The sequence below is a fragment of the Semicossyphus pulcher genome, unplaced genomic scaffold (genome assembly GCF_022749685.1).
Source record: "Semicossyphus pulcher isolate SPU_LCO1_2020_fin unplaced genomic scaffold, fSemPul1.0.p SCAF_20, whole genome shotgun sequence".
Lineage (NCBI taxonomy): Eukaryota > Metazoa > Chordata > Actinopteri > Labriformes > Labridae > Semicossyphus > Semicossyphus pulcher.
This window is the reverse complement of record NW_027211694.1, coordinates 16,194,044-16,211,161: the sequence shown is the minus strand read 5'-3', so window position 1 is coordinate 16,211,161 and position 17,118 is coordinate 16,194,044. Positions and strand designations below refer to the sequence as shown.

The window sequence follows — 17,118 nt, the reverse complement described above, 5'->3', positions numbered from 1 at the left end:
ACATGAAGATGTATTGATGACTGTAAATCACAAGTGACCCTTACCTTATTATGTACCTGCTTTACAAGCATACATTTTGGGGGATAAATGACTGTGGTTTATCATCAATTATCTTTATTATAAGGGCTTTAAGAGTATAAAATTGTGTCTTCAATCCAGTACATCCATCTGCAAAGAAAACTACATGGATTTACTGCTTCTAAAACACCCCAATCTGAACATAAACTCGACCCAACCCATACAAGCTCTTATACACTTTCTTCCATGTACTTCCACCTGCTTCAACCAAATTCCCTGCCTGCTTTCTAATAGAGTCTTGTCCAACTTGAAAAACCCGACCGACTGGGAGAGAGGCACCTGGGGAAACGCTGCACTGCTCCACCTTGCCTTGGTTTAGGGAGGTATGGAAGAGTTAGAGATGACTCATCATGAATAATAAAGAAGACTTATGTACATGCAGAAACATGAAAAATGTGGCCTTTGAAAAAAAATTAGACCAAGCACGATTAGAAGAAGTGAAAACCTAGGAGTGTTTCAATTTGATGTTGTGTTGCGGATAAAACTGAAACTTCCCAACAGTAGGGAAGTAAATTGCTCATCCATCCGAGGTATTGAGAAGAATACAGATGCTCTATTCATAGAAATGCAATGACAGCTAATACAGCTTGGCATGCACTTACTCACACAACAACCTGAGAACAGCCAACTGACATTTGCTAACAAGAATGTGTGAGGTGTGAGCATGAGCAGGGAATACTTTTTAATGCATGTAAATGTAGGTTAACATTATGACCGCCTGCCTAATGTTATGTAGGACCTCTTTTGCCGCCAAAACAGCCCTGACCCGTCGAGCCGTGGACTCCACTAGACCTCGAAAGGTGTGCTGAGGCGTCTGGCACTAACATGTTAGCAGCAGATCCTTTAAGTCCTGTAATTTGCAAGGTGGGGCCTCCATGGATTGGACTTGTTTGTCCAGCACATCCCACAGTTTCTCGATTGGATTGAGATCTGGGGAATCTGGAGGCAGAGTCAACACCTTGAACTCGTTGTTGTGTTCAAGAAACCATTCCTGAACCATTGTTGCAGTGTGGCAGGGCGCATCATCCCGCTGAGAGGCCACTGTCATTAGGGAATACCGTTTCCATGAAGGTCTGCAACAATGTTTAGGTAGGTGTTACGTGTCAAAGCAACATCCACATGAATGGCAGGACCTAAGGCTTCCCAGCATCACACTACCTCCGCCGACTTGCCTTCTTCCCATAGTGCATCCTGGTGCCATGTCTTTCCCAGGTAAGCGACGCACACGCACCCAGCCATCCACATGATTCATCACGTCACCTTCTTCCATTGCTCCGTGGTCCAGTTCTGTTGCTCACATGTCCATTGTAGGCGCTTTCTGCGGTGGACAGGGGTCACCCTGACCAGTCTGTGTCTAAGCAGCCCCACAAACAACAAACTGTGATGCTCTGTGAACTTCCTCAGCAATTTGAGCTGCAGTAGCTCTTCTGTTGGATCCCCATGCACATCAATGAGCCTTGAGCCATGACCCTGTCTCTGGTTTTCCTTCCTTGGACCACTGTTGGTAGGTACTGGCCACTGCAGACCAGGAACACCCCACAAGAGCTGCAGGTTTGGAGACGCTCTGACCCAGCCGTCGAGCCATCACAGTTTGGCCCTTGTCGAAGTCGCTCACATCCGTACGCTTGCCCATTTTTCCTGCTTCCAACACATCAATTCCAAGGACAACTGTAGCAAGATAATCAATGTTATTCACTCCACCTGTCAGTGGTCATAATGTTATGGCTGATCGGTGTATACTTGTAGATGTTTGTATTGTTTCGTGTGTGTGTAAGACCTGAATGCATTATCTACAGTAGGTGCTAATGTTGTATCTGTTTAGCGGGATACAAACACACCTTCTGGGTTTTACCCTTCTGAAACATTCATTTGACCCGATTTCCACAACAAAAGAAAATCGAGGTTACGAGAGAGGTAGCGAGAGGGCGACATGAATATTATATTTTGAATTCTGGAGGAAGACATCCCCTACAGGCGGCGGCATGAATATTTCATACAGTTGGCCTTTCCACATCTTCTCAGCTTGTGTGGATTTTTGGAAACATCACGATGGGGGTCAACGTAACAGAGATGTATTCAAACAGGAGAGTATTGTGGTTTGAGGTTAAGGATTAAATGATTAAACCTAAATATATATTTTTTCACTTTTCCTTTAATATTTGCTTTTCAGGATATTTTTTTAAACTCCTCAGACCTTTTAAAATCAGAGAAGGAAAACGCAAGCTTTGGTGAAAATGCTCACTATTTATCGATATGTAAACAACTTATGCAGAGGGGTCATAAAAAACAGTTGGTTGAAGTAATGTATGTTAGAAAATGTCATAGCATATGTTTTCTTAAAACTGGTGTAAAAGTGGGTAAATCTTTGTATTCATAGAATTGTTAATTTAACAGGATTTTAGAGGTGGAGATTTCTGAAATGTATATTTATCTCTGCACCTTTGCACTCTCTATTGCACTATTGTCTCCTGTCTATAAGTGCTGTTGTACTTAATTTAAATAACGTATATCCATCCATCCATCCATTATCTATACCGCTTATCCTGTTCAGGGTCGCGGGGGGCCGGAGCCTATCCCAGCAGTCATTGGGCGAAGGGCGGGGTACACCCTGGACTGGTCGCCAGTCAATCACAGGGCTGACACATTGAGACAGACAACCTTTCGCACTCACACCTATGGGCAATTTAGAGTCACCAATTAACCTTACAAGCATGTCTTTGGACTGTGGGAGGAAGCCGGAGACCCCGGAGGAAACCCACGCATGCACGAGGAGAACATGCAAACTCCGCACAGAAAGGCCCACCTTGCCCAAACCGGGGTTTGGACCGGTGACCTTCTAGCTGTGAGGCAACAGCGTTAATAATGTATATATCTCTATATATATATATATATATATATTAATAATTTGTAAAATATATTTGTATCCAGGTCTATATTTAGTAGTTTTAGATTTAGTTTTTAGTGTCGGTGTTACCTTGTCTAACCTGTCCTTGTTTTTAAGTTTAGTATGTCTGTTCAGTGTGTGTGTACTTTGAGACAGAAAAAACACCCAGAGTCAAATTCCTTATATGTGCCCACATACTTGGCCAGTAAAGCCGACTCTGTTATAACTTGCACCATCTTTGCAATTTAACCACTAGATGGCAGCATTACACCAGATTATATCCTATATCACTACTGCTGAATGGTGCACTTACTGTATCCAACTATGTGCCAAAACACATGTATGCCAAAACAGCGCTACTGTGCATGATGCTACCTGCATATATGGTTATAAAAGTAGAAGAATACAGGGAGCGATGGCGGTCGGTTTGAACAAAAATGTCAGAGTGTTCTTCCAATTTAACGGTGGAGTTTGCAGGAAGGAGGAACAAACATTGCAGCTCATGCAAAGCAGTAGTAAACAGGTTCTTTTGGTTTGTAGCTTTTACATAAAAACGTTGGGCTTGAATAGAGAATGTCAGTGGCAATGGGAAATCTATTGTTTCTGTTTGTTAGCCTACTGGAGTTGGTATGGTATCTTTATAGCTAATCTATAAATAGCTGATAATTTCGTCATTATCATAGAAGCCATATTGCTCTTTTGATCTGGATATGAAATTATTTCTTAATAAAGACATTAAAAAAATACTTCTAAAAATGCGTACATTTAGCCACATATTTATGACGTATACTGTCAAAGTATTAAACTGAAACAAAAACACAGTACACATACCACCCTCTTAAAAACAACAAGTAGGGTCAAAGGTCACTGTCCCACTGTTCACACTGTGTCACTAACATGTGATATAACCACCACCATTTGGTATTACAGGCCCCTGAACAGACACATAAACACATACAGGGTAAACACTCCAATGTATGTACTCCAAACAGCGCACAGGTACTTGTAACGTGGATACTACAGGACTACTAAGATTTATTTTACACATTTTGTCTGTAAATGTGTGTCAGGTGTCCTTTTAAAACATGCATTCTCATGAAAAACAGACGTGCTGTTATTAATGACATCAGTATACAACTCGTCTCCTGCCACCTAGGTGTCAAATCTTCCTGTCTCCTCGCTGTAGGGGGGAATGCAGAGAAAAAAAGGGCTGCTGATTTAAAGCATGCCGCAAATTATGCAACCACTCGTATGGATAACTAAAGAAACAGTGACCCCCACACCCTCTGGATATAAATCAAATTATATGCTATTACCATACAAGCTGTCCAAAGCCGATGACATCATCCGTGCATGTACTTAATCCCACCCCAGGTGACAAATACCATCATCAACACCGGTGGCAATAACACCCTCAGCTCCATCCTCATGCCCTCCTCATTGTGCTTCAATATGAGGACAGTGCACCGCTCCATGACCTCACACCCAGGTGTGCCGTCCTCCCTGGCTCCGAGTCAAACTTGGCAAAACATGTCGAGTGCATCCTAATCCACGGCTCTGCCCACCATGCCTCTCCTGTCCCACCTATATCAGCGTCACGTCTGCGAGGATGTTCTCACTCTCTGGGCGACAGTCAGCACTTGTGATGGGGAGACGGTTCACCTGAAGGCATGTCCAGGTAATGTGTCTTTTTACATCATCTGTTAGTTTTGATTTCATGACAGACAACGAGGGTGAAATAATGTCAAAGGTTGCAGATTGGATGAGAATACTTGTGAGAAAACTGTATCAGATTTTAGGTAAGAGATGATATCTGCGTAGAATGAAGAGAAAAGGAATTGTGTGTTGCATCTAGGTCTCCTCATTAGTTATACAAATAACACGACTTTACCCTTTCAAATTAAGTGCATCGCATACACTAAAGTTTGATTCTTCATGCAGGTAATTTGTCAATCCTTACCATTAACTTCAGGTAAAAGATGATGCATCTGAAATCCAAGCATCACCTAGAGCGAACATGATGTCACCAGATGGGCTCAGGCTAACTTTGGTCGCAGTTTTTATTAGATTTAGAAATGGAAAACTTGTTACTTAGTAAATCATATTTAAGCAAAAGATCATAGTTTGGCTGCAACTTAGTAAATTAGCTACTTTAGTTAAAGATATGATCAGGAAGATTTCAGTTTTATCCTCTTTGGTGGCACCTTGTTGTGAAAAACGGTAATTGCGGGACAACACTTTTCCTCGCTGGCGGTCGCTTCCCTTTTGTTTGCCTTCATCTGAGCATCAAATTTGTTTCTTTTTCTTTGGATTTTCACTTATTTTTGAAGTTGTATCTGTAGTCATCGATCTTTTCTTTGTCTGTTCAGCCATAGTAGATTACTGTTTACTCGCAACACTCGCAGAGACCTAAAAAGCAGCCGCTTAGCTCCGCCTACCCTCTCCGGCAGACCAACCACTGCTGGCTGATGGAAAACGCGTCACTAACTGGGCGCTGCTTGTGATTTTTTCCACGAAAGTCACCACAGACATCCAGTCTGTAATAATGTCTGTGTGCCATAGGCTCAATCACCATTGTGTTACCTCATTCGGCGATAGACAGTGACTTAACAGACATTTATTTAAATGAAAATGTTCAAGATTATACCTTTAAGCATGTAAATTAAAAGTTAAAGATAAAGTTTGTGCATCAAGTGACACGCCCTATCCGAACAATATAAGTCAGTAGAGAATAAATAGCATATTATTATTATAGCAACATTTTTAAAAGGCGATATTGTCTTGTGTTTTATTACATACAAAGTTTAAATGGTTATCTTTGTATAATCGTTTTTTCTTCAGCCAGGAGAAAGGATGGTTTCAGTCACGCAGAAGAGCAGAGGCTGTCTCCTGCTGCTGCCCGTCTCCATCCTCCCTGCTCTCATCATCTTCACCTCCCCAGCTCTTTCTTTGTCTGTCCTGAAGGCACCAAAAGTCACGACCCTTCCTGTTGGGAAGTTTTCAACAGTCTCCAATGCTTTTCCAACATCTGCAACCCAAAAATCATCCACCTCCAACATCAGCCCAACTTTTTCATCAGAAGCATTCAATGCAACTCTGGATCCATCAAAATCAACATCACCAATGTTAGTCTTTGACAAAACAAGCCCCAGAGGCCTCCTCAGAGCTTCACCCTCAGCTGCTTCGAAAACAGCCTCTCTGAGAACTGATCAAGCCCGATACCACCTGCCGTGTCACCTTTCCAAAAGGACTCTCCATCCCATCTCTAACTCAATTTTACCTCCAACAAGTTTGCCATCTTCCTCTCCACCTCAAACTGCTTCAAACAACCTGCCAGCTCCTGTTTCAACGTCATCCTTTCACAGAACATTCTTGGCGTCACCCTCTAAAACATCTCCCTCCCCTCTCCCCAAAACCTCAACGTCGCCTCTAGAAGCAGCGACCTCTCCTCAGCCCGGACCACTACCGCCGCCTCCTCCTCCTCCTCTCCCCGACACTACAAGCCCGCTGTTTGAGCACCAGCCCTTCTTTGTGACTTGGAACATCCCTGATCATGTGTGTAAGAGGCATGACATCTCACTGGACACGTCGCCCTTCCAAGCAGTGACCACACCTGCTAAGGTAGGGGGACATTTGAATGTATGAAAAGCCGGATCTGGGTTGTTGTACTTTGATGAACTTTGTTTCTGCTGCAGGTCCCGGATCAGTTCCTGTCTCTCTTCTACACAGACAGATTGGGTCTTTACCCGCATGTAGACCTCAGAAGTAGGAAACTTTTCAATGGTGGCATCCCACAGAGAGGCAACCTAAAAGCCAGTATGATGAAAGCCAAGGCAGATATTAACTACTACATCCCATCTAAGTGAGTCTTTGACATTGAAACACTCACCAATTATTGTTTGACACATTTCTTCTAGATCTTAAACCTCTTCTTCATCCTCCAGGACAAGCCAGGGCTTGGCTGTGATAGACTGGGAGGACTGGCGTCCCCTATGGGAGAGAAACTGGGGGAAAAAGAAAATCTACCAGACTTTATCTGTGGCCCATGCATTGCAGAAAAACAGCTCTCTTACAGTGCAGGAGGCCACAGAGATAGCCAAACAACAGTTCCAGGTCAGACTCTGCAGATTCAGTTCCCACCAGCGATTAAATATTTATGCATAACCGGTCGATTCTGCTTTCTTCTTCACTTCATTTTAGGTCGCAGCTCGGGGTTTCATGTCAGGGATGTTGGCATTAGGCACAGCGATGAGATCCAACTATCTCTGGGGTTTCTACCTGTTCCCTAACTGCTATAATTACGGCTGGGAGCACGCGGGCTACACAGGCCAATGCTCTGAAGACGTGAAGAGGCAGAATGATGAGCTGCTCTGGCTGTGGGAGTCCAGCACTGCCCTCTTTCCCTCCGTCTACCTGCAGGTTAGGATTAGATTGTAGAGCCATAGTTATGTCTCATATCACTCCTAGACTTTAAATTGCTCGCTCTGTTTCAGGTTTCTCTCTCAGACAATCCCAAAGCCGCCCTCATGGTGAGAAACCGTATCCAGGAAGCTTTGAGAGTGTCTGCCCTTCCCGGACGGAGCGTCACCGCACCTGTGTTTGCTTACATGCGACCTGTCTTTGTCAACCAGAACAGACGCTTTCTCAGCCAGGTAAATAAGAGAAATTCAAATGTTGATTTGTTTACAACAAACTGAACTCAGAGCAAAGAAAAGATGTCATCGGGAGACGTTTATTTCCAATCAAAACCCCTCTATGATTCGATCAATAATTAAATCCACCATTCAAACAGATTACATTTTGAAACGACTCATTACCCAGCAACCACAGCAAACACTTGCCTACATTAGATACATCTCAGGTTACGGTTTCATCCCAGCAGTGAGGCGTTTCCGGCCTGAGGTCCAGTTTAAAGGGGAGTTTGGTTTCTTAGTGTAACAACACCCTGCTCAGGTGGTAATCCTCACCTGTAATCCATATCCTCTTTTCTCACCTCGTAGAAGGAGAATATTTTCAGGAAATAAGACTAAAAGTCTTCCATGCATTAATATAACTTTCTTTTCCTCTGTGCAGAGGAAAACTGAGACATATTTACCCACTTGTTTCCAGGCAGACTTGGTCAGAACCATTGGCGAGAGTGCAGCAGTGGGAGCCTCTGGAGCTGTGATGTGGGGGGCCAGCGCTGACTTCAATACAGAGGTAACATCACACTGCAGACCTCCACTGGACTCCTGAAAGACATGACAGTGTACGACTGATGGCAGGTAGTCCAACCATGCAGAGACAATGCGTACAGTTAGATAATATATGAGTAAGCTCTTATTAGCCTGATTTAGAGTACATCAGTACGGCTGGATTATGTTGGTTGGTGATGAAACAGTATTAATCCATGATAGAGAAGCGGTAATTAGCTTGATGCTAGCTTTCAGATTAGCTTTAGATCAGATTAGCTTTCAGTGGATGTAATCCGATAGAGATCAGGTTTATTGTGTAATACTCATTGCAAAGATTTGTTATTTGACAATTAAATATATAAGACTGTCCATATTTACTTGACTGACACAATACAACCTGTAAACAGAATGTTTCTTTCAAAGACAGTGTACATTTTAAAAAATACGAGATAAAGATGAAAAGATTTCTATCCCTCTCATGCCCTGTCTGTTTCATATAAATCAAGAGCCTGGAGCCGGTTAGCTTAGCATCAAGACAAAAAGGAGGGCAAAAGTTAGCCTAGCTCTGTCTAAAGAAAGTAAAATCTGGCTACCAACACCTTTTAAGTTCACGATCTAATATAAGTTATAGCTAGCTGGTTTAAGCTGCTAGTAAACCAAAGAGCAAAGAGTTGCAATTTTACTGCAGTTAGCTTTTTGTCTGACAATTTCTTGCCTGGAACAACCTGTGAACACAATGCTCATTTCAAAGAAAAAAAAGTTCATAAATAGGAAATAAGCTTACTCGCTTTCTTGCCAAGAGTTAGATTACAAGATTGCTACCACTCTAATGCCCATCTGTTTTATACAAGGCTAGCCTGGAACCGATTAGCTTATCATTAAGATAAAAGCATGTTAAACTAAAAGCATGGGGAAACAGCTAGCCTGGTTTTGTTTAATGACAGCAAAATCTGCTAACCAACAACTTTTAAGCTCATGAATTAACAAGTTGTAGCTAGTTTGTTTAGGATTGACAAAAAGCAAAGACTAAAAACAAGTAGCAGATTTACTGCTGTTAGCTTGTTGCTGGACTATTTCTTGCCTGGGAGCAGTGACATTATTGTTCTTAAACTAATCCTTATGAACCTTATGACAACCTGTGAAAAACATTTTCCTTTTAAAGACATAGGAATTTTAGTTAATAGGCCTACTGTTGCCTACAGTATTAGCTTAATGCTAACTTCCTTCCTTCCTTGCTAAGAGTTCGATACTGAATTTCCCAGAGGGAGTCATCCCAAAGGGATCAATAAAGTTGAGTCTAAGTCTAAGTCTAAGTCTAAAAGATTGCTACCACTCTCATGGCTGTCTGTTTTAATATAAGGCTTAAGCCAAGGACCAGTTAGCATAGCATAAAGACTAAAAGTAAAAGGATACAGCTTGTGTAGCTTTGTCTAAGAATAGCTAAATACACCAACAACTTTTAAGCTCATGAATTAACAAGTTATAGCTCATTTGTTTAAGCTGTACGGAAACCAAGTTGCAATTTAAGTTAGCTTTCTGCAAGACTATTTATTGGCTGGGAGCAGTGACTTCCTGAATAAATAGTTCACCACATAACCCACCCTAAAACTGTAAGTTGTTTTAGCGTTTCTGTTTTTGCACAGGCTAGCTGTTTGCCCCATTTCAAGTCTTTATGCTAAGCTAGGCTAGCTATCACGGCTTCAGCTTCATATTGACAAGAAAGCCAATAAGAGAGTTTCATAGGGTCTGAAAGTGTGTTTACTATTATCTGTTTACGTAGGCATATCAACTTATTTCATGGTTGTTGACTAGCTTAATTGCTCTGCTTCTTCAATCCGCTCTCCTTTTCTCCCCAGACGTCTTGCGAAGCCCTCTCGTCCTACCTCTCCACAACCCTCAACCCGTACATCACAAATGTTACTTTAGCCGCCCAGCTCTGCAGCAACTTCCTGTGTCGAGGGAACGGCCGCTGTGTCCGAAAAAACTACAACTCTGATCATTACCTCCACCTGAACCCTGAGAATTTCAGGGTCATGTACGTTCAGAAGCGCTACCTTGTCCTAGGGAAACCCACCCTGACAGATCTGAAGACTATGAGCAAGCGGTTTACCTGTCAATGCTACGAAGGACTCAACTGCTCTCCCAGGACATATAAAGAGCTCGCCAAGGCTCTGACGTTTAGTGTGAAGCAGTGGCTTTACCAAAAGGCTCACACTCTGAATAAAGCCATGTTGGAGGATAAACAAGCCAGTTTTAAAAAGGACAAAGTTGTAAAGAACTTGAAAATTTAGCTTCTAAATGTAAAACAATCCAGAGCTGGACTCCAAGCATGTTTTCTTTGTTGTCAACCCACAGTTTTTAATTAAACGTTGTTTTTTTTGCTTCACTGGGTGACTTAATGTGTTAAGAACTGCTCATCTGTGAGATTTTAAGGGCTCAGGAGGCATCAGCTCATCTATATAAAGCATGCATTCAATGACCACTGTTAGACTCAACATGTTTCATAGTGTTGTCAAAAACAGGCCTACCATCAGGTGTTTACCTAATCAAATTTATAAACAAATAAGGTTCTATATCAAGTCACCTGTGATAATATTCTTATCACTTGGCATTTGTATCTGATTTGCCTGTATATGTAAATAAATGAAAAGAGCCAGGGAGCAAGGATGTTGGATTTTGGTGCTGATTTGAACTTGCCTGCCACAATACAGAGAAAAAAGGATGACTGCCTATTGAGTGAAAGAAGATTTCTGTTAAAAAAAATCAATTTCAAAGTGTTTAATAAGCAAATTAATTAAAAAGGATTTAGTTTTTTTTCGTTTAATTAGTATTTTGTAAATGGACTACATTCTGTTTCTGGTGTAAAATGTGCTGCTGTAAGCGGAGCATCAAATGAAAAGTTGATAACTCCTTGGTTGCAAATAACGTTAACGATGGTGCATTCAAAGTCAGTTAGCCGTGACAGTGTTAGTGTGGGCCAGCTTGCGCAATAGCCATCTTTATATACTATCATTTATACGTGTGCTTTAGCTTTGGTAACATGTCACAATGTCTCCTGTTAAAAAGACCTATTAACATGTCCCTGACCATCCTTCTAGTTTTGTTGAATCAGAGTTGGGCCATTTACACCATTATCTTTGCACAACTTTGTTGACCTAAAGTACTGTAATTTCCCGTTTTGCTTGCTACACCAAACATCAACTGAACAGAGGTCTAATCAGCTAATTAAAAAGACCTGTCCGGGTGTAGATGGCCTTAAAAGCTGCATTACTGGTATTTAGGCCAATAAAAGGTGAATGAACTCTAAAAGATGCTAATTGTCAAACAGTGTTTCGGTTAGCTAACTTGTTAGCAAGCAATCACCTTCTTAAACATCCAGATAACAGATAGCATCATATGGCACTATTTGGGAACATGTTTCTGGCCAACGGACAACTGTTGGTCAAAGATTCAACCTTCTTTTCATTTTTATTGTCTCCAACTTCTGGAGCAATATGTTGCTTGTTAGCTTACTGAAGTGTTGACAGGCTAATAGCTAGCTTTTCCTTGTCTTTGGTATTGAGCAGGTTTAGCGTTATGTTTTTGTTGAATTTTTATTTTGTGTTACAAAACTAGCTGTCACTTGTCAATGTAAACAGGTTTATAAAAGCTAGGATACATAAATACACAGTAAATGTGCTATATAACCAACAAACAACAAGCTTAAGTAAGCTAAAGAGCTGCATCGTTGGTTTTGAGCCTCTTTCAAACGACACTAAATATTTATAATTTCATTCTATGTAAATTCATGATAAATTGAGCCTTATAGGTTAATGTAGTGGTCAACCTACGTTATGAGGTTATTTTTCAGGTGGTGTTTAAGTAAAATGAAGGCTAATGTTGATGCTAAGTTACAGTGAAAATAATGCATCTCTCTTCCTGTTTTCATCTGCATGAAACATGTTTGCACACAGCTGCATCGTGTTTTATTTTTATTGAGTGCTAATGAGCCTTTATGGAGGAGTTAGTGTATGGTATTCCCATTGTGGTGTTGTCAGCAGATACTGTCGGTCATGGGTGTATTTACAGTCCTCAGGGGGATAAACATGTGAGGTGTGGTTGCTTGTGTCACAGTGAACTCCAAAGTGGTTTGAAAAGAGAGGACAGTTTGATACATTGTTATTGGTTAAACTAAAGTGTAAAGTAAACAGACATATTATTCATTGAAATGGTTCAGTTTTTATAATGTGGTTTTCATTTTTCCCTGCGACGACATACACTAAAACTTGTGCGTCATGCAAACTTTGCTTGTGGGGAAAAACATTAGAACAGTACATTGCCATGACTCATTTTTTTGCTATCCATAAAACCAACCAACCATACACACAAACAAACGTTGCCATGACAATGTTCTACATATATCAACATCAAAAAGCACAGTTAGCAGAAGAAAAATCCTCTCTCTCCTAAGCAATGACGACACAAAAAGCTTTTGTGAACCAGGAAGTGGTGTAAACAAAGTAACTTCCAGGCATTAGCTTTCATGTAATCTGTTGCCCATGTCTTTGGACTCGGTTTTGAGGTGGACTTTGCTCAGACTTGTTTGAAAACATGAAACTGCTGCGGACAGTCGACAATAGCATGTCAGTATTATGAGTCAGCCTGAAAATTGGTTGCAGACTTCTTTTCCCCTTTAAGTAATTATGATAGTGACGTTTCAGTAAAGCTAAAACAAAGAGCGAAAGGTCATAAAAAATAAGGACTACTTCCTTCTTGCACAATCTCTCCCCTGCACCACTTCATTTCTTTACATCTGCAAATATGAGGACAGTAAGTCACATGTTTATATTTATCCAGCGTGAAACACAAGAATCAGAACTCTGAAGAAATAAAGAAACGCAAGTCTTACCATGGGAAAATTTCAGATTTAATTAACACAAGTACAAGTAGTACATTGCATGCCAAGTCACTTTTCTCTCCTTAATTTGCATTTTACTCCAACCTTTCGTGGTTACAGAGAATATTTGGTCAGTTCTGTTAATTGGGTGAATGAAACAGCTTCAACAGATGTAAATACAGTTATTCAGTGATGGGAAGTCTGAAAGACGCACACTCATGTGGTTCAAGAATGCTAATTTTTAAGCACCTCAATGTAGCTGCCCATTTGAACTAAAAGAACCCAAAACATACCAGCGGCAGGTGGTATACAATAGTACTGTTCTTTTTCAGCACTAGTGTGACGTTTCCCCCCCCTTTTTTTGTTGACAAAGTAAATGATAAGGTATACTAATTGGGCCAATAGGTTTTCTTATTTGTGTGCAGACAAGACACAACCTCTATTTGAAAAATCATCCAAAGAAAAGAGAAAAAAATCCCGTATCTCTTTATGGATACAATATGAGTTATTCTCACATTTTTAAAGATTGAACAGTTAAAACATTTTCAGTTTTGCTCCCACATCATACACAGGCTTTTAGTGATTAGATTTCCTTACACTTAAGTATGTAACTAGGATAACTGAACCCTTAATAGGGTTTCAAAACTAGCAGATCACTCACTCAAGCTTTGCATCCAGCAGATAACAAGCTTAACTAACCACCCAGAAAACACTACTCATTCCTGCATTCAAGGGTTAAAACAAATGATCAGGATTTAGAGTTGTGATTAAAATAGAGTAAAAATAAAAAATGTCTATTTATTAAGTGTTTAAAGGCAGATCCATAAATTACAGGATGGATACGACCAAGTTAAAATTCCTCTGTGGGAGTGAAACAGCTTCGGCTGTTGGCAAACCCGTCAGTTTATCTGCTGAGAAATTCTAAATGCCAAACCATATTTGGTTGCCAGACAAAACTTGCTTATATATTAATCACCATTAGTTTAGTCACAGTGTATGGTACTTAGATTGGAGTTTTAATAAGAAAGAAGGCCACTGTAGAGCAAAGTGGTGGTCAATATTTGCTCGACACAGTTGATTTTATACTACATTAAAATAATCGTGTCTGTATTCACTTCAAGTTAAGTTGTTGAGCTTTAGAGAAATGTTTTAACGCTTAATATTAAGAAAAGTAACCAGTGTGGTTCAAATAATGGAACTGGATGGACAGCAAGTCTCGTTTGTTTGTCTGACTCCATTTGCACAGAAGGCACTCCAGCACAGTAAGGTTTGGTTCATGAAAGATTCACAGTAACTTCTCACTCAGGTTCTCTTGCTACATATAGTACTGGGTTCGTCTCTACTCTCACAGGTAGCGTGCATCCGTCTGGGGTTGCATTCAAATCTAAGGGAAAAATGAGAATTTGTTTCAAAATGTAAATGAAGAATTACATTAATAAAAGATAAGAACATTTAAGAACTAATAGCATGCAAGAAAGTAGAAGTAGTGACATATCCTCTTAAAATACTGACTTTTTAATATAAGATTGCAATAGGTGCGTTTTAGGGAAACAAAACCTAAACCTTTCGAAACAAAACATCCCAAATATGATTTAAATTACACTTTTTTAAGCATGCAGATATGAGCTAGCCTACAGTTAAAGCATGCTAACGCATAGCCTATATAAACACCACAATCGGTCCAACCCAACACACACCTGCCACAATGAGTGATTAAGATGGCAGAATAAATATTGACACTTTTAAAATCATAAAGACTTGTAAAATATGAATATAACAATTATATTTTACATCAGACAGATAAAAATGGCAGTAGGTTAACTGAATTAAATAGGTTAGGTAAACAGTTCAGGGTCCTAAGTTGCGTTTACTGGACCCAGAAGTATCAGACATTGCAGAGTTGACTCTGATTTGGAAAGTGTCTCTTCTGCATACAAGTGCACAGATTGCAGAATTACCAGAAATATTAATTGCACCAAGAGTTGTAACGATTTCAACAACTTTCCAAAGAGTCAAAGTAAATATTTTGATATGTGTTAGCTACAAGTTAGCTCATATGTGGAGCCCAAGACCTTTTTTATCACATGATTTTAGTTGAAAGGCCAAACTTGTCCCACAATTTTACCTCTTGCACTTCTTAAGTATTATAAATTTGATTAATATATTAGCGTATAACGTCAGTGACTTTTACTAGAAGTTAGGACCTCCAAAAAAAAGGTTAAAGGTGTTTTTTCTCCACACCGTTGACCTCTCCATTTTCCCCTTTCAAACCATTGTCATCTTTGGTGCGCTTGATCCTCAGCAGCACGTTAGACAGCACGTCCTGGTACAGACTGAGGCAGACCCAGCCCGGCAGGTACAGGAGCGTGATGAGGCCCATGAAGTTGTGAGGATAGTGGGAGTAGTCCCAGGAGCAGGCGTCAAACTGCCTCAGCAGCAGCCCCCAGCAGAACTCCCAGGTGTAGATGAAGCAGATGTACATGGGGAGCCTCCTGCACGTCCCCCACCCTCTGCTGAAGTGCAGGTGGAGGTAGAGCTTCTCCACCACGAAGCTGCAGCTCCCGTACATGAGGAAGGACCACAGTGACGTGTGGCCACTGAGGGTCCGGTCTGACTTCTCCACGAGGTTAAAAACGGAAGTGAAAAGCACCTCGTCCAGGAAGCCGTGCATGCCGAAGAACAAGAACCGCACAAAGCCTGGGAGACCGCGAAGAGGAAGCCGAGCATGAGCGCTCTCCTCCGGTTTGGGTTTGGACGAAGGGTCGCCGGGGCAGGAGGGGGGGTGATACTGCAGCTTTGATAGCCCTTTGTGGAACACCTGGGAAAAATAAAGAGCTAGGATGTAGTGCACTGCAAGCTGGGTCCCAGACACCATCCTCACCTGCTCGGTCAGAGTGTTAATATTCCCGATCAGGATCTGCAGCCCGATGTAGACAGACGGGTAGAAAACAAGATGAAACACCACAGGCCGACCTCGGAAGCACCTCTTCTGGGAGTAGATCTTCTCCAATGCAAAGTGTGTCAGTGAGTGCATAATGCAAAGATAAGGAGAGGAAAAGCCCACCAGTTTAGGGTCCCTATGTTTTAAAACCCGCTGTAGAGAAGAGAGCAGAACATCCAGAGTCACGCCGTGCATCCCGTAGAAGTAAAGCCGCATCCAGCGCGGCAGCTCCCGCGGAGACTCCGCCGCGTCCACGGTCCCTCCGGACGGTTCTTCCTGGCGGGGTATACTCGCCGTTTTAAGGCCACCTACGGGGGCTACAGAGCGGCCGCGAGGGCCGTCTCGTCCCCGGCTGGTCATGTTCAGTCACTCTGTTTGAAGGGATTCAGCTGCTCTCTTCCTACACATTGTTTTCTGTTATGTTCCGCTGCAGCTGCGAGCATCTCCTGCACGGTGCAGAGTGACTGCTGCTTTCACTTGCTCCCCGGAAAAACCTGTTTCTATGAACCGACGGTTGAGGATGCCCCGAGGAGTTTAGCACAGTTTTCTTTCTACCTGCCTTCGAGGGTACATTGCCATATGCTTGCAAGCACGTTAGGCAACATTCAGCTGTCAAAATGCAAAATCATGAAACATATGCTCGACTCCAATGCATGACTTGACAGGGCACTTTTAAACTGACTCTACTACAAATCTAGACTATTTTAAAAGTGTGTTTGATTTTTCAACCCAAGTACTAGATAGTAAAACAATTACCATTTGATGACCTCAATTAGCAATTTACGTAATACAGACAATGTAAGTAGCTGCAATGTCTACTTTGGTCTCATTTGCATCATTCTAACAAAGTTTAAAAATGTCCAATAGTACCTAAATGCAGCATAGAGAGAAGCTGATGGAGGAGGCGGTGTGACTGTATTGCTATGGTGGAGACAGGACGCTCTGGCTCTGACTCGGCAATTAATTGAGCTCACGTCCCTCTGCGACGTCCTCACGCTCTTTAATTACGAGTCATTAATGATAATTACAGCAGATTACTGTGCTGTAACCACAGGCCAATATATCTACTTAATAAACTCATTTGTAAAGAAAAAATCTAATCATTTTATATCAGAGTTAATGAATCGCCCATCACATATACTCAGACCTGTGTGACTAACAGACT

At 41.4% G+C, this 17,118-nt stretch overlaps 2 protein-coding genes across 2 annotated transcripts; one reads left to right on the top strand and one right to left on the bottom strand.

Moving 5' to 3' along the window:
- Positions 1-4,315: 4,315 nt before the first annotated feature.
- Positions 4,316-10,427, top strand: LOC138599831 (hyaluronidase-1-like). Its single transcript, XM_069671586.1, has 8 exons — positions 4,316-4,451; positions 6,396-6,583; positions 6,658-6,824; positions 6,907-7,075; positions 7,163-7,381; positions 7,456-7,614; positions 8,072-8,161; positions 9,993-10,427. Exons 1-8 carry the CDS (start codon positions 4,316-4,318, stop codon positions 10,425-10,427), a joined length of 1,563 nt encoding a protein of 520 aa, XP_069527687.1.
- Positions 10,428-13,020: 2,593 nt separating this feature from the next.
- Positions 13,021-16,351, bottom strand: tmem229a (transmembrane protein 229A). Its single transcript, XM_069671288.1, has one exon. It carries the CDS (start codon positions 16,311-16,313, stop codon positions 15,231-15,233), a length of 1,083 nt encoding a protein of 360 aa, XP_069527389.1. The 5' UTR covers positions 16,314-16,351; the 3' UTR covers positions 13,021-15,230.
- Positions 16,352-17,118: the final 767 nt, after the last annotated feature.

Excerpts from the sequence above, each read along its gene's own strand:
- LOC138599831 (XM_069671586.1), top strand. The coding sequence starts at position 4,316 with ATGTACTTAATCCCACCCCAGGTGACAAATACCATCATCAACACCGGT. Across the intron at positions 6,584-6,657 it reads CAGTGACCACACCTGCTAAG|GTCCCGGATCAGTTCCTGTC; the intron begins GTAGGGGGACAT and ends TTTCTGCTGCAG. Across the intron at positions 7,382-7,455 it reads TTCCCTCCGTCTACCTGCAG|GTTTCTCTCTCAGACAATCC; the intron begins GTTAGGATTAGA and ends GCTCTGTTTCAG.
- tmem229a (XM_069671288.1), bottom strand. The coding sequence starts at position 16,313 with ATGACCAGCCGGGGACGAGACGGCCCTCGCGGCCGCTCTGTAGCCCCC.